Raw genomic sequence first — 24,807 nt, forward strand, 5'->3', positions numbered from 1 at the left:
TTTCATTAAATAACATTAAAAACAAGCATTTAATTTAAATATTAAATTGACTAAAATACACATTAGTTAAATATATTTTTCATCATTTAATTTATTTGGAGTGAAAATTGAAATCTCTTTGAAACTTTGGTTCACTCTAGTCTTTCAATTCTAGATTGTGTGAACTTAATTCTTTTAGTCAATTTTTATTAAATTTATCTGACGTTTCAAACGCATTTATATGTTAATATTAAAGCGAAAATTTGACAAATAGTGTAAATAATTCAAATGCTATCACCAAACAGTTTAAAAAGTCAAATAAATTTAACAAAATTTGATTAAAATAACTAAATTTGCATAATTAAGTTAAAATTTTAAAGATGAACTAGTTTCAAATTAAACTGAATGAAATTGTCAAACAACTTTCCATTTAAACTAGGTTAAAATACTCATTTGGTCCATATTTTTGTTGAAAAATCTCAAATAGTTCCTAAGATTTTTTTTTAGTCTCAATTAGGTCCATATTTGTGAAAATGTGTAACAATTAGGCTCATTCCGTTAGTATAGAGTTAACGGTGTTAAAGATGTGCCACGTATCAGCTCCACATTTTTTTGAATTTTTTCAAAAAATTTTTAATTTTTAAAAAAAAAAATTGAATTTTTTGAATTTTTTTTTTTAAATTATTCATGCCACGTGTCACGTCAGTATTGTGTCACGTGTCAAGTCAGTAAGGTGACACGTGTCAAATCATTGTCTGAATCTCAATTTGGTCCATATATTTGTTATTTTTATTACATTTCAGTCCATTTTTTTAAAAAATTTTAAATATATTTATTTTAAATTTTTACAAAATTGTTTTAAAATTTTATATTTAAATTTATAAAATTGTTAATTTTAAACCAACTCTAACATTTGTATATAAATTATTTAAAACAATTTTGTAACAAGTTAAAATAAATATTTGAAAATTTTAAAACAAAATATAAAATAAACTTAATATTATTAAAATGTTTAATAAAAATATCATTATAAAATTTATATAAAAGTTAAATTTGATCTCAGTTTGGAAATGATGAAATTGAAAATTAAAAAAAAAATGGACTGAAATATAATTAAAATAACAAATATATGGACCAAATTGAGATTCAAACAATAACTTGACACGTGTCACCTTACTGACTTGACACGTGGCACAATATTAATGTGACATGTGGCATGAATAATTTTCAAAAAATAAAATTCAAAAAAAAAATTCAAAAAAAATTCAAAAAAAATTCAAAAAAATTAAAAAATTCAAAAAAATGAGAAGCTGACACGTGGCATATCCTTAACACCGTTAACTCTATACTAACGGAATGGGCCTAATTGTTACACATTTTAAAAAATATGGACCTAACTGAGATTAAAAAAAATCTTATGACCTATTTGAGATTTTTCAACAAAAACATGGACGAATGGAGTATTTTAACCTTTAAACTATCATCTCTAACCAAACCTTTTAAACAAATATTGATCTTAAAATGTTGAAAATAATTTTTTTTACTAATTATAAAGCCATTATTTACTTAAAATAATTTCAATCTTATTTAATTATTTGCATAGAAATTGATAATAAATTTATGAGCATAAAATTATATAAATATAATGTGTATAATTTACTCGTGTCATCTAACACGTGGCATGACAAAAGTACAAAATTCACATCACACCACGATCCTATGTTGAGAAAATAAATGGACAAAGGTAATTGGGATTGGGATAGGGTTTAGTGATTATTCCTTAATACAACCTAGTAAGTGTTTATTTACTTAAAATAATTTCACTCAAGTGTTATTTAATTATTTACATAGAAATTGATAATAAATTTATGAGTATAATTGTATAAATATATCGTATAATTTACTCGTGTCGTCCAACATGTGATATGACAAAAGTATAAAATCCACATCACACCGTGATTCTATGTTGAGAAAATAAATGGACAAAGGTAATTGGGATTAGGATAGGGTTTAGTGATTATTCCTTAATACAACCTAGTAAATCATTATTTAAGTGTTTAAAAGAGATGTTAACAAAACTTGGTCTACTTTTGTATATCATAAATTAAATACGTGATTTGACTTTAGTTATTTGTATGAAAAATTTGTTTATAGATGTTTTTATAAATGTGTTATGAGTTTGGATGTTTGTGTAGGTCTTTGATGAACTTTTGAATGCAACACATCTAAATTTTAACTTAATATGTATTTAGTATTTAATTATATGGTTTAATTAGTCGTATGATAACAACTTTTGTTTATATGTATCAGTTTGATACCCGCTTTAAAAAATGTGTTAATCGAGTTTTAACTATTAAAAATGTATCTCAATTAGTCTCTTTCAGCAAAAAAAAATATTAACGCGGTTAATTTTATTCATGACTTTTACCACTAAATTTTAATATAAATATTAATATTTAGTTTCGTAAATTATTTTAAATATCAATATAGTTAACGATATTAATATTTTTTTTTTCTGAAAGGGACATAATTGAGTTATATTTTCAAAAATTGAGACACAATTAACACATTTTTAAAAACGAATATCAAACTAAAACATCTAAACAAACATGTATATCATCCAACTGATTAAACTTAATTATATCTTAAATAAATTGAGTTCACCGTAATACAGTAGAAAAAGTTTATGGACAAGAATTAATTATATTGTATTTGGATTCTACTTATATTATGAGGAAATATTAAACAAAATGTATTTTTTCTAAATATAAATAAATTTAGTAATTTGTAGGATACTGTATACACACATTTTACTCAACACTAAAAAAATAATAATAAAAATAAATTACTCATTCACTCGAAGTAGATGTACAAACAAATCTATCTGTAGTTTATCTTGTTTCTCTAACATTAATTTAATTTCGAATATAATTTATATATTAAATATAGAAAATATATCTAAATTATTTTTCTTTCAAAATTGTATGGAGCCAACAGGTAATATTTTAAAAAATAAATACCTTCGCATTTTATTCAATGTTTTATTATATAAAGAAATAATAAATGTACATACTTAATATAATAAATTAGGATGTGTTTGTTTCTAAAAATAAATTTGGAAAAGATTGAGTGAATGAAATTAAGAGTTTATTTGTATTAAGAAATGAAGAAACAAATAAAAATAAAGGAATTTGAAGATAAAACTTGAATTTTTCTTTTTTAAAGATTTGATCGGTATGATAAATATAAAATAATATTTTAATAAATAAAATTATTAGATCGAATCTTTATCTCATAATTAAAATTAGTATAAAATAAAATATAATAATTATTGTTAATTTTAATATTATAATTATTATTAGTATCAGTATTATTGTTATTATTATTAATTTTAGTATTATTATTGATAATATTAATATTATTATTGTTAATATTAATATTATTAGTTTCAATATTATTATTATATTATTAATGTTATTATTATTATTATCATTTTTAATTATTCATAATATTTAATAATAATAATAATAATAATAATTATTATTATTATTATTTAAATAATTTTAATTATTAATTTTTACATATTTAAGTAATAAAAATTTTATAACTTAAGAATTTTTTTGCATAAGTACAAAACATGAGACCAGAGAAAAAGGAAAAGAAAATTCAAACAACATTAATAGAAAGTTCATAATTGAATAACAATACTTAATTAACTTTAATTGAAATAATAATATTTGTTAAATGGGAATTTAAAAAAATTGATGAATATTTAGGTAAATACATATACATTGAACTGTCTCTCTCTCTTTTTTTTTTTCTTTATCTCTTCATTCATACAAGGATAGAAATATTTCATTAATCTTCATTCATCATCTTAAACAATAAATCTCTATAAACAAACACAACACTAAAGTCCAAACTAGGTTATGTGAAAGTCTTAGTAATATAGAGGGATATTACTTCTATATCATATCTCACAACTTATCATTCCGAAATTCATTTTTTGAAATATATTAAAAAAATTTGGAAAGGAAAAATCGGTAATCAATTCTATTATGGAAATAATTTTCCGAAACTTTTGATACAGTGCACCAAAAAATTTGATAGGTTGATCAGGCCCAAACTGATCAAATGTATTATCTACTATTGTTATCTTTCAGTTATTTTTCTATGATTATCTTATATTATCTTATATTATCTTATATTGGTTATTACCTAGATTTATGGGCTAATCAATTCTATATACCTCATTATATTAAGTGAGTCCTTAAATAATACTCGCATGCACTCTTTATTCATTTATTTATTCATACTTTCTTATTAATTTATGCATGTAGGTGGATGAGCAAGTTACTTGATAGTAATAACATAACACCATAAAAAACTTATCTTCATCTTCTTAAAGATTCTTCGACAATTTTTTATATATAAAAAAGAAAAGAAAAGAAATTCAAAATAGTATAAACAATATTACAAAAAAAAAAATCATATAAATAAAATAAAATAACAAATAGAAAAACAAAAAAAACTGAAGATAAGAAATAAAAAACCACAATTGCAGTATCGACCCCGCATTTGTCATTATTCAAGCACAGAAATTCAAATTTCAGACATCCAAATTTGGCAGTGGGCAAAAGCGCGCAATCTCGAAAGAGAAACGGCAAAAATAATAAAAGAACAGGAGGAGGAACAAAAAAGCAGAAAAAGGGTAAAACGGTGATTTCACAGAAAAATCCCCCAAATTTATAAGACAGAAGAATACATAGTTTGAGAAATTGAAAATACAAGGCTACACCTACACGACATTCCTGATTGTCGTCCATTGTTGTTGTATGATGTGTCCCTTCATTTTATTCTATTTTTATTTTTTCATTTTACCCCGTGTTTCTTCTTCTCTCAATCCACCATCTTCTAACATTTAATTAATTTTTATTTCTTTTCCCAAACAAACCAACCACCCAAAACCGCCACTCTCCGCCGGGAAACCAACCTCCTATCCCTTATTTCCGCCGTGCCACACCTCCAAAACCTGTTTTCTCCTCCCTCGAGGCATTCTCGTTCCATTTCCGTTGTGTCTGTTATTTATTCTCCGTTGCCGTGGGGTTAGTCGGGGTAGTAGCGTTTTTTTTTACGACTTTGCTAACGTGAGCCGCGAGCGTAGGATTAGGAACTTAGAGAAAAAAAAGAGGTAGTCGCGTTTGCTTCAATCTCCAACGTACACGCGTACGGCTATGGGAGCAGAGTTGGTAGTGACGTGGAACACGTGGGAGGAGCTTCTCCTCGGTGGAGCTATTCTCCGGCACGGGACCCGAGATTGGACTGTCGTCGCCGCGGAACTCAAGACCCGAACCGTTTCGCCATTTAGTTTCACTCCCGAGGTATGTATAAAGTATTAGATTATATTTTAGTGTATTTATTTATTATTTATTCATTTTTTTTATTTTATTCTCTTTCCTTCTTTCTTAAGAATAAAAAAGACTGGTTAATTACTTTCGCTTCGGTTTCAAAACCGTTACGGGTCATTATTGACCGACCCACTGACCTAATCTCATTGTCTAGCATAGTCGCACGCATGTGATTATTATTATTATTATTATTTATTATTTTTATTAATATAGTATTAAATGAAACGAGATGACTTTATTATATTTATTTATATCTTTTATAGTCAACGTGGGGTTTAGAGTAGAGCTTTTTGATGGGGGTTTTTCTTGTATTGTATTTTATTCCAACAAACATCGATTGTGACGCCTAAAACCTTTGTTTGTGTATTGGATTTTGCTAACGTGTTTTGCGGGGACTGGATGCTGTTTTACGTGCAATTCGTTTTGTTCACTTTATCGATTTCGTTACGCTGCTTATATCATCACCAGCATATGGTGATTGAGATGGCGTTAACCCTATTACTCAATTTGTTTGCTGATAATAACTCATATCTTTCAATTTTGGTTTATGTATTAGAAATAGTGAAATTAATCATTCGGACGTGTGATTATAGCTTTTCATTTATTTTCAACTTTGATTTGAATGAAAGCCCTCAATTGAATTCGTAGACCTACCTACTTTAACGCGTCCAAATAATTTCCGTAGCAAATTATGTTGATATTAAGTTTCAACAATTATAATAATGGTTCAGTACTCGGACTTTATGCGTAAAATTTGCTCCGTGTTGCGTTTATATAACCTATAAAATTCAGTGAAGTTAGATGGGGGTGGGTACGAAAATTTAAAAATCCTATTACCAAATCCAACACAATGGATTAAATTTGAAATCCATGTACGTTGAATTGAACAAATTTGGTTTTAAAACCATTTTATTTATCAAATTTGGTTTGGTTTTGATTTAGATGTAATCCGTTGGGAATGTCCTAACTAAGGTGGTCAAATCAAAGATTCTCCATCTGGGATTTGAGGCAAATGTTATTTATTGTAGGCCAACTAAAGATGTCTAAACAATCCATTAACATTGACATAAAGTGATTTGGATTGTGTGGATATAGATTTGTTTTCAATTATTTGGACTTTTTGCACATCCCTAGAGTTAGCATTATGTTTAGTTGTATAACTTATCCTTAAAAGTTGGTGCACAAGAAATCTAGTACTATGCTTTATGGTAATTAAGATTTGTATTGAGAATCTTGTTTAATTAGAATCCTGAGCAAGGTGAATTTAGTATGGCCCCTTGTTTTGCTGAATGTTGAGATGGCTGAGTAGTAAATCTTTATATATATATATATATATATATATATATATATATATATATATATATATATATATATATATATATATATTGGTAACTTCTAGCATATTTACATGTCAAACATGTGGCTCGCTATATTGCTGCTCTTCATTCTTTTACTGTTAAGTGTGAAGGAAAAACTTTTGATGAACCTTCATTTGATAGGGGACTGATGTATGTCAGGGACTTTCTTTTTTCAGGTTTGTAAAGCCAAATATGAAGAGTTGCGACAGCAGTATTCTGGGTGCATGTAAGTAATAATTATTTTTTGAGTTAGATTTAATAAAATGCATCCTGTAGATGGCATTGAAGTTGTGTTGTATCTCAGTGTATTATGGTTACATGACATTATCAGGGCTTGGTTTGAGGAGCTTAAGAAGAAAAGAGTGGCAGAACTTAAGAGAGACTTGGAGCTATCTGAAGAATTAATCGGGTTAGTTACGTGGCCATATTTCTGTCTGAGATTTTGTAAGACAGCAAAGTAACATTATGAGACACAACAAACCTCAATTTCTCCAAGCTTTTTGTTTACTGAAATGTCCAAAAAAAACTCAGTTTAGCTTGCACATACTACACCCTACTGCCCCTGGCGTAGTGCAGTGTGAAATTCTGACCACAGAAGCTAGTGTAGAAATCACTTTTCACTGTCGTAATTACCAGCATTTGGGGTATAATTATATTCAATATATTTGTTTCAGGTCCCTTGAGTTGAAGCTTGAATCCCTCAAGACTGGAATGGACGAGAAAAGAGTTGATTGCCATGTTGATGATGGCTCAGTCGGACCCGAATTACATGTTTCGTTGGAGAAATTGGATAGAGTTGTTCCTTCTGCAAAAGAGATGTCAAAGGATGGACTATCTGCTGGGAGTTTCACACATGAAAGCCAGACAAACTGGTCTCATGAATGTAAGGTTCCAGCAATGTCATGCGAAGATGTGGAGACCAAGCCTGAAGTTTCAGGGTCTACTGAACAGGAGAAAGTTTTGAATGTAGATAAGTCGACTCACACTATATATGAAGGACAGGGAGGGTGTTTGAAAAAACGAAGAGGGAAGAGAAAGAGGAAGGATTGTGGCAAAAATACTAATGAAGCCAGTGTAAGAGAAAGTGACTTATCAGCTGATGTGTGTAAAGAAAGTTCTACTAGCAACTGTGATGAGATCGAAAAATCTTCTGGTAAGGATGAGGCAAAAGCAAACTTCAAAAAGGATGAAATTAAAGATCTGATGGAGCTCTTGGATTCTTTTTTGTCTGTTCAAGGTGCTTCTGCCTTCTGTCGTAGGCATGATAGTCAGGTATGTGTAACGTAAGAGATCTCATTCTACTCAATAATAATTGGCAACTTTTTTTCACCTTGTAATGCTTTTTAATCACAAAGGTCCACCAGTTTCTTAGACGCGCATGCTCTAAAAAGGTCCACAAGCGAAACTTTCATAGTTTCCATTCCTTTTGAAACTGTTTAGCAATGAATGATAGATAGGGATATAGTTTTTAAGACTTAAGGCAAGGAATAGGCAGTGATGTGATTCATTATACTTAAGCACCACTTTTTGTACAACAGAAACGAGGAAGATACAAGAAAACAGTCCGGCAACACATGGACTTTGACACTATAAGGTCTAGAATCAACAATGGAACAATCAAGTCCATGATGGAACTTATAAGAGACTTGCTACTATTGACCAACAATGCTATATTATTCTACTCCAAGATCACTCGTGAATACAAAATTGCTCTAAAACTGAGAGACCTTGCCATCAAAACATCGGCAGAGAAACTCAAGTTTTTGAGCAGCAGCAATGCCTCAACATCATTACCTGTGCCTGATCCTCAAGTGAAAGTCAGAAGCATGAGCACATCACCTGTGCGTGATCCTCCTGTGAAAGCCACAAGCATTACCGCATCACCTGTGCATGATCCTTCAATGAAAGTCAGAAGCATGCGCCCCGGTAACCGCAAGATTGTTGCAAAGGTAGCTGGTGGCAACAGCTCTGCCGAAAGGGTCTCACTTAGAGCTAAGAAAGAAGCTAATAAAGTAGAATCTCCATCTTCAGTGGAATCCTTACCCATCAAGAAGGCTTTTGGTGGTAGAACAAAAAAAGTTGTACGTGAAAGTGCAGGTCAGAGACATGCAACTCCAAGGAAGGGAAGGAAAAGAGGGAAAACAAAGTGAGGATTTCGCCATCTTAAAGGGTCTCTGTACAAAGGTTTGTTTACCCTTTTTTTTGCATCCAAAAGGATTAACTTTCATGCAAACCAGAAGGAGCTGCTGCACCAGGCAATGAACTGGCTAGTTCAAGTATATTATATTATATTATAAATATCTCTAAATTATGAATAAAAAAGTAGTTATATTATAAATCACAGTAACCAATCTAGAGAAAATTTCAAACTGTACTAGGTACTTCTGGTAAATCTTTTGTAAGTTGTAAATGCAGATTTTGTTTTTAACAAAAGAGAAGTATACTAATTTGAATAGACAGAAAGTTATAAATTAGCATATGCTAAGATGTTTTTTTGGTCCCTTCTGTCATTATCTAAAAGGTTTCTTCTGTCGATTTTATAGTAACACGTTAATATTTTTAATTTTAAAATCATGATTGTGTTGGACTGTGTAATGCAATTTGAAGAGTTAACATGACCCGATGGCAATAAACCACTTGATTTTGTCTTTGTGCTTGTCTCTAACAACTGGTATCGATTTAACCCTTCCATTTTTGTGATTTGTATTTTATTCATTATTTGTTTAATAAGACATGCCCTGGTTGTTGATAAGATTTTTCGTGTAGACTTTTGTGTCTTTTAAGTATATTTTATGCAGTTAAAGTGTGTAAAGGAAAAAAATGATAATAAATTATTTAGGGTGTCTTGTGCTTAATTTGATGTATGAAAAGGAAGAACTAGACTAATCACTTAGAGAGAATAAAGTGTTCTCACCCTAATTTTAACGTTTAGTATATATTCATAGATCATGCATCCATTACCAAGAGAGTTTCCACTTGATGAATATGCCATTTTTTTTTTTCAAAAAAAGCTTGAAAATATGCTAACAACCATCTTTTTTTATATATATATTTTTTCCCAAGTCCGCAATAGTATCAAAGTGTTCCTCAAGAATCATTCTTTCATGTGACAATTATTTTAGTATATATTCCCTTATGGATTACTCCAACCAAACCATATTATGGAAGACATTTTGAAATGGTTTTCACCGTTAAAATGGCGGAGAAAACAATTCGAAATAGCAATAAAGGAAGCATAGGTGAAAAATTCACATGAAAAAGAAAACCCAAAACCATATGTTAAAGACCTTCTTTGTTTCAACAAGAATGTTAACTATTTTTTTTAACATAAATAGGCATAGTTGTATGATCTTTATTGAAGTGAAAGATTAAATTTTAATTGACTTGTCAATTAAGAATAAGCCTCGTGCTATACTTCCATTTTTCTAAACACATTTCCATCTTATTTCTTTGATTGAGAAAAATTATATCTAAAAAATAAAATAAAAGAACTTTTAATTAGTTATGTGGATTGTTTTTTAATTATATTTTCTTATTGATCTAATTTTGAATAATCTTTGAAAAAATAATTTTTATTTCTTTTTGTAGTGGAAAACGTTAAGTGTATCGTTCTCTTTCAAGAAACTTGTGCAATGCATAACAATCTAGCAATTAACAACTCAATTAGACACAAAGTTTACAAAAACATTAAGAAATTTTTATTTTCGTATTTTTATCAAATAGTTGGTGTGCAACAAGAAATTAACATAGTGTATTTTCAATTTGTCAAGATTAGACTTCAACCACTTCATTTTCATGTATTATAAATTATCTCAATTTCATATTCATGTTAAAATCAACCTACAAAAATACTCAAAACTTATAACTTATTCATGAATGTAAATAAGAATAAAACAACTAAATTTCAAAACAATGCAAAAAAAGAAGAAGATAAACTTGAGAATTAAACAAAATAAATAAAAATTGTGAAAAAATTAATTTTATTCACAAAACTTAACACCAAATATAAAATAACAGTTATCATTTTTTTTTTACATTCAAATTATACTTTTTGTACCACATTTTTATTTTCATAACACAATAAAAAGTATTTATAAAACTTTGTTTTGTTTTTCATATTTTGTAAAATTCTATTCAAAATATTAAGATTTTTTTTGAAAAAAAAAACATTACATAAAGTGTATTTCAGAATATAAAAATCGAAGAGTGTGTGTATATAAGCAACCACCATTTGTTATAGTCATATAAAAGTCCTTGTTATGTGATACCCATATTAGTATTTGGAATCATTTTTGACCAAAATCTTACAAGTCAATATGAGACACGGCAGCACCGCGCCACTCGCAGCGGAACCACCGCAACCCCAACCTTCACTGTCCAATTCGATTCCTCACCGGAGGAAGAAGCGCAAGCGCAGAGTCGCCGCCACTTCCACTTCCATTTCCTCTGAAACCAGCTTCGCCAATGGTTCCGACCAGCTCAAGAATCGCATTCATGACGCTGCTGTTGAGTGCGAGCAGGAACCTAAAGCGGAACAGAGTAAAGCCACTTATCCTTTGGTGGAGCTAAGGCAGAGAAGCGTGAAAGGTGGCGAGAGTTTGGGAAATTCGGTGGTTACAGCCGTCGATGCAGGTGATGTTACGGAAGTTTGTTCGATTGCAGCGGCAACATCGGAGACGGCGGAGTCGCTGGAGTTAAAACGTGTTTTGGAAGATGATTGGATCTGTGAGTACAATCTGGCTAATACTTTTTTGGAAAAAAAAATAGTCAATTTAGTTGTAAAATATATGCCATGGTATAAAATTAGTTTCTTGCAATGGGTAAATTGAAAGGGGATAAAAAATGACCATATATGGTCTATCTCTTATACTTCTGATTATATTTATTTGATAACTAATATTTTTATTTGTTTTCTATCTTTTAAGTTAATTTATTCTTGCTTTCCAAAATCATGATGTGATGTGGAAAAGCCTATAGTGCTTAAAATATTATCGTAGATTTTCAAACTGGCTTCTGTTAGTTCTTTCATGACATTTAATTTATATGCTCTTGGGTATTTAGTGTAAAGTGGTTGAAATTATGAAAATTCAAAAAAGTGAATTACAATTTGTGAATTACTTTAGTCCACAAATCTCTGATTTAATGATATTCAACCCAATTTTTAAATATTAAAATTAACAATAAGGGATTAAGTTTAAAAACTAGCATAAAAGTATTGATGATTATAAGAATATATTTGAAATTTCCTTAGTTTTAAGGAGCTACATGACAAAGTTTAACACTTTTAAATACTAGAATGATCATTAATCATGAGAGTTGAATTTCTATGTAAAAATATTTAAACATTAACTAAAATTTCTTTCTAGAGAAAAAATGAGTAGTTAATGTATAAAATTTTTTACAAGTATTTGGTTTGGTGTGGGTGGAAAGAGGAAGAAATTAAGAAAAAGAGATTAAAAAGTAAATAATTTGAATTAAGAAAAAGTGAGTGAAAAGTTACAATAGATTATATTAATATTATAGAATAAATTTGGTTTTATATTAATATATTTAAAAAAAAAAATTCAAAATTTTTTTTAAATAGTTTAATGTAAATTAAAATGTAAAAATATTATAAATCAAAATTAAAATAAATTTTAAATTGAAATAAAAAAACTATTACAAAACTTTAGCCAAAAAGTTATATTTTAGAATACAAACAGATTAAAATAAATTATTTATAAGATATCAAATTTAAATTAATTATTTATATTTTATTTATTATTGAAATATTTTTTTTTCTAAAATGTAATAAAATATTTTACTAAATATCAATAATATAATTATTAAAATAATTAGATAATCGGTTATACGTTGGATTATCAAACTTTCTTTTTAAAGTTTGGTGTTACAGTTTTGTGTTTGATTTTAGTGTTTTTAAGTTTTCCAATACATTGTTTTTACAGTTTTTGCTTCACCGCGTAAACAGTACATTCCTAAATTCACACATCCTAGAAGAGAAATCACCATGTGATTCTTAAGGACTTTTACGTTAATTATGGTAAAAGTCAACAAACTTATCCTATACTAATTTGTGATTGGACAATAGTATGATAGTGCATAGAATATTTACTATTTTAACTAATAATATATGTGAATTCATATAATGTTGTGCGTGAGAGTGAAAATATAAAGTTCTGGCCTGTATCCCTGTTCTCTTCCTATGTTTCATCTGTTCATTAATCAGTGATCAATCTGTAATTTGATTATTTCTAGAAGTTTGTTGCGTTCCTTATCGTTTGTCTTGTTTTGTTAAGGCATTTATCCTTTACAACGTGTTTTCAGCGAACAAGTCACCCATGTCATACTTTTTTGAGAAAGTGTACAACGGAAATTCTGTATGGAGCACAACAATTATTGGGGATGAAAAGGGACGAGAAAGAGTTTATGACACTATCTTCCGTTTGCCATGGAGATGCGAATTGGTATTTGGTTTACTTTTGTTTGATTCGTTGAAAAAGAAGATTAATAAAAGGGAACTTTGTATGCCGTTCACAATGTCGTCTAGAGGTGGACTTCAGTCCACAGTTTACATGCTGTATTTTTCCTCATAATTAAAAAATCAGAATAAAATGTAGAAAGGATGTAATCTGAAACTGTTCACCTACTATACTTAATTTATGTCTGGGTATTTTTATTAAGATATTCTACCCTTTAAGTTATGATTTCTCAAACATGGAATGCATTATTGCAGCTTATAGATGTTGGTTTCTTTGTCTGCTTCAATTCATTTCTGTCATTGTTAACTGTCATGCCCACAAGAATGCTGATGACCGTTTGGAGGCTTCTGAAAACAAGGTTCACCGTTGTTCTTCAATTTTCTTCTCGTATTAGTACTTTAGTGTTTGCTAAGTATTCTTACATTTGTGAGGATTTCGATGACGGATTAATCTTGCATTTGTTGTTGTGATTTAGATGATGGACTAATCCTCTAGAGCAATGTTTTTAGTATTATTCAGTTTCATAAATAAAAAATTTCTTTAGGGGAAAGAGAACAGGGTGTTTCTATTTACCTGAGCCACCCAGATTAAATAGTTCATTTAATGACACAGTAATAATATATGCCTGATTTTTTTAAAATTATAAGTGGATTGCCGTGGTCCTGTGTTTACTGAAGAGTTGGAACCAATCTCCCATTTTATGGTACAATATGCTAATTTTTGTGCTTTGATTTATATGCTTTTATACAGTGCTCTTGTTCTGTTTTAAGATTTGTGGTTGCAGTTCAGGATTTTTCAGTTTTACACTCTGACCTTATCATGCAGGAAGTTCAATAGGCCATCAACAATTGAGTTTTCAGATTTTAGCTGTTTTCTTATTTTGGCTTGTGGAGTCACTGTTTTGCAGCAAATAGGTATAATGATAGTATGCTTTCATAGTTTTATATTTTATGTTTCCTTTTTGCATTCATCACGTTCGGTTTATTACTTTGTTTTTATAGTAAATTTATTTAAAGTTCCCTGCATTAAAATTTGTTCTATTTAGATATCAGCTTAATATATCATATGATCCGTGGTCAAGCAACAATCAAGTTGTATGTGATCTACAATGTGTTAGAGGTGAGTATGAATTAATCTTTGAACGTAAGTTGTACTGATTAATTAGGTCTCCACACATGCCAAATTTCTGGACTTCTGAATGTAATTAGATCATTGTTTGGCATTTTTTCCATCGATAGTGGTCATAACTAGTGTGATCAAGTGGATATGCCATGATACGAAGGATATCTTTTTGTATGTGAATCATGAATGTATAAATGGTGTAATACATATGTATAAAACGGCCTTTTGGTTTTTGAACAACTCATTTCACTAATCACACTTCTAAAAAATATAAGCTTTTTCTGTCTTCTACATTCTGTTAATTGCATATGGGTCATAATTATCTTGACTTCTGAACTGAAGCTTATAGTGACTGGTCCTTCAACCTTCTTGTGCAGATATTTGATAAATTATGTCAAAATTTTATTGGGGATGTGCTGCAAATGCTATTTCATTCAGCGGAAGAGCTTGCAAGATGCCCCCCAGAAACACAAAGTATGAGATTCTGGATACGGAGATTTATTTCTGACCAAGTTTTAGCCGTTGTTACTTCAAATATCCTTTTTCTTTGAGTTGATAATTTTTTTATGTCTAATTATTTCATCATATGAAGACAATGGATAAAACAAAAGTGCTGGTTATTTTCCTTGACTAGCTGTACTTGTTCATTCTGTTATCTTATTAGTTCAGGCAATCACTTTATCAGCCTGTATTGTTTCTCACTACAATGCCCTGCCAGCATTGCTGGTGTCCAATAATTTTGCTGAGATAAAAAGCTATGTGTTTAAGGGATACAGTAAGGATAATGTTCACAGTATGGTGTACTCTGGTGAGTTATCTTTCTTCTTGTAGTTGTTTTCTCTTTGATTGCATTGTTTATTCATCTTTTATGTGGTCTTATATTCTTTCATTATTTTCTTTGCTCATTGATCTTATTGCTGACTAGCAGATTCCATAGAGAGATTCCATATATCAGCATTTATCTTATTTGTTTTGGCTCAAAATATTCTGGAAGCAGAAGGACCCTGGTTTATAAGCTTTATCAGTGTAAGTTTATTTAAATTTATAGCACCTAATATTGCAGGAGTTTATCAAGGGGAAATAAATTTCATTGTGCTTGGTTCGGTCTTGCTCGTATCACAGTTATTTTTGATGGTGCAGAATATCCTCTTGGTTTATGTATTTGAGATGGCTATCGATGTGATCAAGCATTCATTCATTTCCAAATTCAACAACATTTCACCCATCGCATATTCTGAGTTTCTTGAAGTCCTATGTAAACAGGTATTAATTTGATTTCACGTGCATGTTAGTTCTGCAATATGATTTCTAGTTACTGCATAAATTCGAATTGTACTCGGAAGCAAGAATGTTTTGTTGCAGAAAGCGGTTGTATACGATTGACTGCTGTTTTTGTTTTGTAGACTCTACATATGCAAACTGAGGATGCCAAAAAAAAGTTGACTTTTGTCCCTCTTGCTCCAGCTTGTGTGGTAAGCACGAATTTAGTGCCCTTTTTCTCCTTGGTTTATGGCTGGTGATGGATTTCTGTTACCAATGTTTTTGGTTTATAGGTCATTCGAGTTCTGGCTCCAGTTTATGCTGCAAACCTTCCTTACAATTCCCTTTCATGGAGGCTATGTTGGATTCTGTTATTTTCGGCAATAACTTACATTATGCTAACAAGCCTCAAGGTTCTAATTGGCATGGTTCTACAGAAGCATGCCAGATGGTATGTTAATCGCTGTCAAAGGAGGAAGCATCATCTTCATGCAGATTAACTTGTGGGGCATGTGCAGTAATAGTCATCATATCAAAGGAGGAAGCATCATCTTCATGCAGATTAACTTGTGGGGCATGTGCAGTAATAGTCATCATAAGTTGTGCATTTGAGGTTTGTAAATGATCATGTATGTACATTATAGACATTTTCATTCATCGTCTTCTATATGATGTACACGAAGCTAATAGTTTATTAGAAAACAAAATGTCTTAGTGCTGTTCTGTAGCTTCTACCTTATCCATGCTTTTTGAATTTATCTGTGCCATTTTTTGAATTTAAAGTTTAATTGAAGATGTTTTCTTCTTTATTAGATGTTGCAATTACGGACATTTGACAACTGGTTGAATTTTTTTTTTTTTTTTATGTTTTCTTTAATGATTTATTATATTACTTTACATTTTTTAAGTTGATCTTAAGTTTTTATCTTATAATTTTGTTTATTAAAAGATTTTAACTTTTAATAATTTTAAATATTTAATCTTATTATGTTATCAGTTTCTTATTAAATATCGATGCTTAATGAGGCATGTAAGAAATCAACATGGTATAGGAAATTGTAGTTAGAAGAAATTTATATCAGAGTGGCTAGATTATCAAGCAATTAAGATATTGTGGCAAGTGTTTAGTCCCCAAATTAAGTGTAGTCTCTGGTAGGTTTGATATGAAAATTCTCATATACTACTTATAGTCATATATTACATTAAATATTTAGTTTACCCTTATTTAATTTCCTTCTAAATACATATAACATCATCAACATATATTTCACACACCTACACAATGTCTTGTTGAATATATTATAATTAACTTCACTTTTATATATATATATATATATATATATATATATATATAATTAAAATTAAGTGAAAGATAAAAGTATAAAGAAAAAATTATTAATATTATGTCTTACATTTAAAAAAGGACAATTAAATAAAAATAAAAAAAACATTAAAAAATACGGCATTGGAAAGGTCAAAAGTAGCACAATTCAATGTTTGCTATCTTGGAATAAATGCAGCCATGTCTGTGCTGAAATTCAATAAGCATTTATAGGTTGGACAAACCAATTTAAAATCCATAATAATAAATATCAACTCTGGACAAAAGCCAAGTGAGCCTCAAACAAAAATTGTTCTTCACTTCCTGCTTCTTAAATGTTACTCAAACTATTTCCATAAATTAATTTAATTATGGCAATAAATGAAAATTTTCATATAACTTCTGAATTATAATTAAAATAATTACTCCCTCCTTTTTACTTTATGTGTTTAATTTTTTTATAATTTTTCTAGTTGATTGTCAATTATATATTTTAATATAATAATTATAATTTTGTTAATATGGCTCTAAGGATATCTCTATAGTAAAAGTTATGCTAGAGATCATGCATTTAAGATGTGGATCGTCTAAGTATATGCTTATATCACAATAAATTTAAAATCTTGGACCTTAAATAAGACCCTACATCATAAAAATAAAAAATCATTTTTTACATTAAAAAACAATTTTTATTTCAGCTAAATATTTCATAATTATAGATATTTATGGAATAAAGTGTAAATAACATGTTATTGAACTACATCTTGTCAAATTTTTACATTGGATGAAAAGTAGATATAAAATCTTAAAAATAATATGACTTGATAAAACTTAAAAGAGAAAAAAATGAAACTCGTGTTATAGCTTCTGCAATGAACATGCCTAAAGAAACACTCACACTAATCTAAGTTATTTTATTATTAACCATAACCAAAACAGGTTAGAATGCTGGTATCCATAAATATGCTTGTAAAAGAAGATGTAATATTGTTTGTTTTTAAATGTGTAATAATAACGAAAATAAAACAGAAAAAAATATAGGAATGTTTTAATAAAAGTTTTCTATTCTCTTAACTCCAAGGTCCATGACAAAAGAGTGTCCAGAATATTTTTAAATTAAAAAATACTTTTTAATATTATTTTATACTAATTCCATAAGTAAATGGAAATTATTGCTTTATTATTATTTTTAAAATAAAAATGTGATACATTATTGACGTTTATATTGTAATTAAATGTCAGACTTACTTGAGTATGTTGAACAAAATAAATTTAAAAAATGTGAATTTATTTTGTTAAAATCAAATAATTTTAATGTATTATGTAACATCCCAAAATTAATAACGATATACAAATCTTAGATAGTTACTTGATTGATACGAGTTAATTAATATGTATATATTTATGTATCAATATATTTGGTTTTACATTTTTACTAAATCATTTTAGTTTTTCATGATACTAGTGAGTCAATTCTCTGTCATAGGTTTTAGTTGGTTGATGTTTAGAAGTTAATATATATATATATATATATATATATATATATATATATATATAAATAAACACAAACACTATAAGTCTATGTATTTAAAAAAGGAAAATAATATTATAACTTAGTTTTTTAGTCTCATTTTTTATTCTCTGACATAAATTAAAATGGATCATTGATTAATGTATTATTATACTTTTTTTTGAAATAATCATTGACTCACATTAAACTACGTAATAGAATAAAAAAATGAAAATCATAATATATTTTGCTTTAAAAAAATTAGACTTCAAATTTTGAAACATACCTTATCTTCTTGAGATAGATGTAGTATTTTAAAAAATTTAATTTAATTATTTTAAAAATTGACAAAATCCGTTGTTTTGTATGAACATATTGATACAAGTCAAATACCAACATATACTCACATGAAATATTCAATTAAGAGGTATTAAAGTCACAATGATTGACCATAAAATAACACAAAGTAGACAACGGGATTTGAATATGTGCAAAGAAAGTAGTTAGTAACCAAAAGAAAAAATAAACACAATAAATAGACTACGCGATTCAAATATGTGTAAAGAAAGCATTCACTAACCAAAAAAAAAAAAACATCATGTGTATAAGTAATAGTAGTTTGCATCTTTTTAACTAAGTGGTAAATTTTTTTATGATATTTATATGAACTAAATCATCTTAGAAAAATAACCAAAAAATATATTATAAGAAAATAAATTAATGATTTCTTTACTAAAAAAGACAATAAAAATATTTGAAGAAATTATTAAGAAAAATATAATATTTTGAACTAAAATTGTCTTAAATGTTAGGTCTAATTCAAATAATAAAGTAATCATTACATTAGCTAATATCCAATGACCTAACTCTATGGGATTTCTTCCCTCTATGTACGACCAATAATTTAAGTCATATTCAACCTAACTTCTCCCTTAATTTCTTTTAAAAATTAAAACTAGAAATAATTTTTTTAAAATAAAATATGTTTGCCTGGTCTATACTTAACTTAAAAAAAGTTCCTTATAAATTAAAGTTTGACTGATAAAAATTTAAGCGCATCTCCTCCAATAGAAAAATATTATTAAAACAAAAGATATGTCAAACTTATTAAATCTGCGAACATTATTTTGATTAGTGACATTTGGTATTCTTTAATCATATTATACAAAATTCACTTCATCATAATGCTAATGAAAATGGAATGAAGTTGGAAAGAGAATGCTCACATTATGTACACTTAGGTTATCCATGTAAAAACTTGTTTTAGACAAGAGTTTTAAATCAAATGGCGAATTATAATGGTATTTTAAGGTTATAATAACAAATTAAATAATTTTATTTTTCATTTATTTCAAAATAATAGTGTTCTAAAACTAAAGATATCTAATTTTTCTCTATAGTTTTTTAGGATGTTTAAGAGTTAATTTTATTTCTTTGAACCATGTAAGCTAGAAAGCATCTTATATCAACTAATGAAAATTTCAATTTGTATAAGTTTTAAATTCTTAAATTTTTTCTCTTATCTTTTTTGTTTTATGTGAGTTTTGATGTATAAGTAGGGATGTGAAGGGGATGGGTAAGATACGGGTAATACTTTCTCGTACCTTATCCGTTGGATAAATATTCGTCTCATACTCGTATCTATATCCATCGGACTGCATAATTTTTTAATATTCATGGATACTCACGGGTACTCGTGGGTATTTACAAAAAAAAAAATAATAACATAATTTAATCGTAAATTCAAATAAAATACAATACATAACATTTATAAATTTTAAACAAAGTCTAAATAACTCATTTAAATGATGTTGAATGACAGTTTACAAAGAAATGATTTTTTTTAAAACTAATTGATAAAAAAATAATTCATTCAAAATCAATATATTAATATTTTAATCATTCTTTTTTAAATTTAAATTAGAGTATAGAGGGTACGAGTATCCACATGTACGAATATTATGATACTCGTACCAGCCCCGTTAACATGCGAGTATTAAAAATATCCATAACCATTACCCGCGAATATTCATTTACAATACTATTTTCTACCCGTTGCGAATTTTATATGCGGGTACAAATTTTTTTGACATCCTTATACCTAACCTCCTTACTTTTATGAGTATGAGATTATTTATATTATGTTGTGTGTTAGGATTGATTTTGTCAAAATCTTTATTGGATCTTTGAGTATTTCGGCTATTTTTCATTTAATAATTACCTTACCTTAAAGATTAAGACAATTATTGGTAAGAGAAGTTAACATGAACTATGTAATTTGATATCATAGAAAATCTCATGAAGGAATTATTTGATGCAGAAAAATGAAATAGGAAAGTGCAGATTTAACTCTAGTTTATAAATGTAGAGAATTTTCATTTTGAAGGTATAATAATTCTCACATTGATTTGTTATAAGTGTTAGATTGTTAGAATAAAAATTTTAAGTTGTTTATGATTGGTGTGAATGTTTGTGAGAATGGATGTGTCACATTTAATTGCTACTAAATTTAATGATGTTATTATATGAAATCTACTTTTGCGTTTACTTTTCACATTTTTGTCTGGATTGAAGACCTTTTTCTATACTAGAATGTTATCTACATATACCACTCAAGTTACAAGTTGGTTGCTTCAATAATATTTAAACAATAAAAAATTAATCTTTATCTTTATTTTTGACGTGATTCAGTGTAAGTTGTTGATTTATAAATAAAAATATAATGATATATTAATCGATTATTCATGTGAAATATCCAAAACTTTATTCTCAGTTTTTATTTTTTCATTTGTATAATGGTTTATATTAATCTAAGAGTAATGGCATATTTTTCTTTTCCAATGCTGATTTTCTTTTTTCAGATATCATGTCTTCATTTAATTACTCTTTTAATCTTGAAACTTGATTTTCTTCGCTTAGAATCCTGATAAATCGCATCAAATTAAAGTTATCTTTAATTGAATTTTAATATTATACTTTAAAAGTATTGTATTCCAATTTTTGTAGTTAATAAAATAGAGCTTTCATTAATGGTATAGATATTCCCTCTTTAATTTGTTTTTTATTTATTGATCACCCCTTAATATTAAGAGTTTTATATGTTTAAAAGTCTCTAAACTTAATAAAATTATAAGTAAGAAAATAAAAGGAAAATAAAGATTGGGAAAATCAGTAATCAATATCAATAATAAAATAGAGTCAAATTTTTATAAAATAGACTCAGTCAATGAATTTAAGTTATAAAAACACTTAACTATTTGTTCAATTGTTATCAATAGAGGTAAAGTTGAGTACCCATGCATTTATTTTTTTAACATTATTATTTAATTATAACATTATTTTTAGTGATTATTATGAATATTAAGAAAATTGTCACCTATATAATTTGTTATTAAACAGTAATATAATATTTAAAATTATATATATTATTCAGCGAAAAATAAATATTAAAGGAATTCTTTGAATAACTTCTTCCAACTGAGTTGATCAATATCTTTAATAAGAAGAAAAATGTGTTAAACTGTTTCAACTTGCAAAACTATGTTACTTAATGCATTAAATTTAAAAGTATTAATTTACTTAACAATAATATATATTCTATTATGTATAGGCATATTTCATCAAATAGATTAATTTTAAATTTATATATATACAATTACTTTTGTTATATATATATTTTTTTAAAAAGGACACCATGACATACAACATGGAGGAATCACAAATTAACGTATAATTCGCTACTAGATAATGTTATTATGCCCATATGTAATGAAATATTGTTCATTTTAATTTTCTTGTTTTTTTAAATTAAAATTATTTAATTAGGTTGTTTTTGTTGCATTAGTAGAAATGGTGTTAACGATGTTTTTTTAAATGTCATTTGTTAATCGGTGATATTTTTATTTTTTTATTTTATATTTTTTTAGTATTATTGTCATATCACGTGAAGAGTTAACATTACACGTCGATGTTAATACCATTTATTAGATTTAGCCTCACGTCTCGGTATTTTGTATTAAAAATTCAATCTTGTATTCATTTTTTGACTTAATATTTCAAACTTTATTTAAAATTAACCGATGTTGTTCTTGTCAAACAATAATTTAATTATTAATTTTGTTTAATTACAACTTATATATTTTTGTTAAAATAATTTTATAAAATATATACATCAAATTGTTCTGCTAAATATTAAAATTATTATTTTTAATTCAAATTTAGAAAAAAAAACTATTTTAAAGTTGTACTTTCTTTAAAATTTTTGATTTAAATATTCTTTGTCAATCTTGTCTGATTTGATCTAACCTTGTCTGAATTGATCCGTTAATCAAGTTGATTATTGACTAACAAAACTTTTTAATTTTACCGTGAAATTCAAACTAAGTTATTAATATATTTTACATATTTTATCTAAATTTATCTATTTAAATCAATTTTATAAACAAATAATATTTATAATAATAGAACAAATTTTGTATTATTTATTTATTTATATTGGTAATAAACTAAATTCAATTATATTTTAGAGAGTGATCACATTGTTCTATTTAAAAAGAAAATTGAACTCAATTGAATAACATAAATAAATATAGAAAGTGAATTTAAGATAATAATACTTGATATTTATATTAATAGTAAATGTTAAAACTATTATATAATATAGCATAACAATGTCATGTGACATTACATGAATATGATAAGTGGAAAAAAATTAATTTATAACAAAATGCTATGAACTAACACATGATGTATGTAAAGAAAAGTTAACTTCCTTTGTACAAATATAAGACAAAATACCTAATTGAATGTTTTAATAAAAATTGAGACTTAATAATAAAATAAATAAATAAATAAAAATAATAATTTCAACAAAAATGAAAAAGAAAGTATATTAGTCTAATAATTAACATTAATGAGTTATAGCTAAATATTAATGCTCTTTCATATACAAAGAATAACAATTTTATAGTTTCATATACAAAGAATAACAATTTTATAGTAAATTGTGAGTTTAATTGTTTATTGTCTTTTATTGATATATTATAAGATAAAAGAGTATTAAGTATGTATCTACTCATCTTATTTTCTATATTACACAAGTGAAAACATATGCATGCGTGTCTATTTTTGAATGATAATAAAAATTAATAAAACTATTATTATTGTAATAATTATAAAATTAAATATAAATTATTTTTGTAAATTATTTTTTTATTTATTTTATATGTAGTTTTATAATTTAGAAAATAGGTAAGTTTAAAAAAACCGTCAAAATAAAATATACGGTTAAATTTAAAAATGTTAAAATTGATGTGGCATGACATAAACTTGTGGAGAAAACTTTTAAAAAGTGATTTAAAAATAAAAAATATTGTAAATTACACGTGACATCTAAGAAGAAATGTTAAAGTCATTTATACAAATCAGTAAAAAAATATTAATCGAATTATTTTAACAAAAATTATAACATAATTAAATAAAAAAAATAAAAGACAAAAATAATAATTTCAATAAAAATTTTGAAAAATTATTTTAACTTAATAATTGACATTAATGAGTTATTAGTGTAAACATAGACACAATTAAATATGTATATTTACTAAAAATAAAATAAAAATAAAAAAGAACAACTAGTGATAAATAAAAAAAGGAAAAGAAAAAGATAAATAATTTTATAAAAAATAGGTAAAAATAATCGTTAATTTTTTAAACATTAATAAATAATTATATTATAAAAAATATAATTAATATTATAAATAAAAATCTCTATATATATTATTATATATACAAACATTAATCCTCTCTTATATTCAAACAATAACGGTTTTATTAAGTCTCTCGAAATTTTTTTCTCTCTTGATTGATATATTAAAACTTAAGATAAAAGATAAAAGAAATGAAAAAATTATGTATCTCGTTACACTATTGAAACTCTTTTATGATAAAATTGTTATTATAATTGTAAAATTAAATATAAATAAATTCTGTAACTTTATTGCAAATATTTTTTTATGTATATTATAGGCAGTTTTATATTTTAAAAAAATGTTAAGTTTGAAAAAACGGTCAAAAGTTTAATTTTATTATTTTATTGTTATATATTATGGTTATTAGTTTAATATATGTAATATATTGATGACCAAAAAAGAAATAATAACTTATGTATTAATAAAGAAAAAATAAATTATAATAACTAATTTAAAACTTAGAATATAAATAAAATAAAATTTAAAAATTACTAGTAATTCATTTCAGTTAATTCAAATGAATAATCTTGTTGATAACATAATTATATTAATTAATGTTTATATTAATTAATGCTTACAGTAATTAATGTTTATATTAATTAATGCCTGTTATTATTATCCAG

The 24,807-nt window shown here is 26.7% G+C and overlaps 2 protein-coding genes across 6 annotated transcripts; both read left to right on the plus strand.

Moving 5' to 3' along the window:
* Window positions 1–4,764: 4,764 nt before the first annotated feature.
* On the plus strand, window positions 4,765–9,278 carry LOC114176345 (uncharacterized). 3 transcript variants are annotated; one of them, XM_028061364.2, is made up of 5 exons: window positions 4,765–5,360; window positions 6,922–6,971; window positions 7,077–7,154; window positions 7,420–8,017; window positions 8,284–9,278. In XM_028061364.2, the coding sequence occupies exons 1-5, from the start codon at window positions 5,214–5,216 to the stop codon at window positions 8,893–8,895; spliced, it is 1,485 nt and encodes a 494-aa protein (XP_027917165.1). In that variant the 5' UTR covers window positions 4,765–5,213; the 3' UTR covers window positions 8,896–9,278. The 3 variants fall into 3 exon arrangements, with proteins under 3 accessions (XP_027917165.1, XP_085526768.1, XP_085526769.1); XM_085670642.1 differs by lacking the exon at window positions 4,765–5,360 and adding an exon at window positions 5,656–5,861; XM_085670643.1 differs by lacking the exon at window positions 4,765–5,360 and adding an exon at window positions 5,879–6,259.
* A 1,704-nt stretch (window positions 9,279–10,982) lies between these two features.
* LOC114176402 (protein POLLEN DEFECTIVE IN GUIDANCE 1-like) lies at window positions 10,983–16,364 on the plus strand. 3 transcript variants are annotated; one of them, XM_085670623.1, is made up of 12 exons: window positions 10,983–11,470; window positions 13,070–13,209; window positions 13,479–13,582; window positions 14,014–14,138; window positions 14,270–14,343; window positions 14,724–14,880; window positions 14,987–15,154; window positions 15,275–15,372; window positions 15,487–15,609; window positions 15,750–15,818; window positions 15,900–16,072; window positions 16,139–16,364. In XM_085670623.1, exons 1-12 carry the CDS (start codon window positions 11,062–11,064, stop codon window positions 16,170–16,172), a joined length of 1,674 nt encoding a protein of 557 aa, XP_085526749.1. In that variant the 5' UTR covers window positions 10,983–11,061; the 3' UTR covers window positions 16,173–16,364. The 3 variants fall into 3 exon arrangements, with proteins under 3 accessions (XP_085526749.1, XP_085526748.1, XP_027917246.1); XM_085670622.1 differs by having other exon boundaries at window positions 10,985–11,470; window positions 15,900–16,364; XM_028061445.2 differs by having other exon boundaries at window positions 10,986–11,470; window positions 14,050–14,138; window positions 15,900–16,364.
* The last annotated feature ends 8,443 nt before the right edge of the window (window positions 16,365–24,807 follow it).

This window comes from Vigna unguiculata, chromosome 3 (genome assembly GCF_037176805.1).
Source record: "Vigna unguiculata cultivar grain cowpea cultivar isolate G323 ecotype 2 chromosome 3, ASM3717680v1, whole genome shotgun sequence".
NCBI lineage: Eukaryota > Viridiplantae > Streptophyta > Magnoliopsida > Fabales > Fabaceae > Vigna > Vigna unguiculata.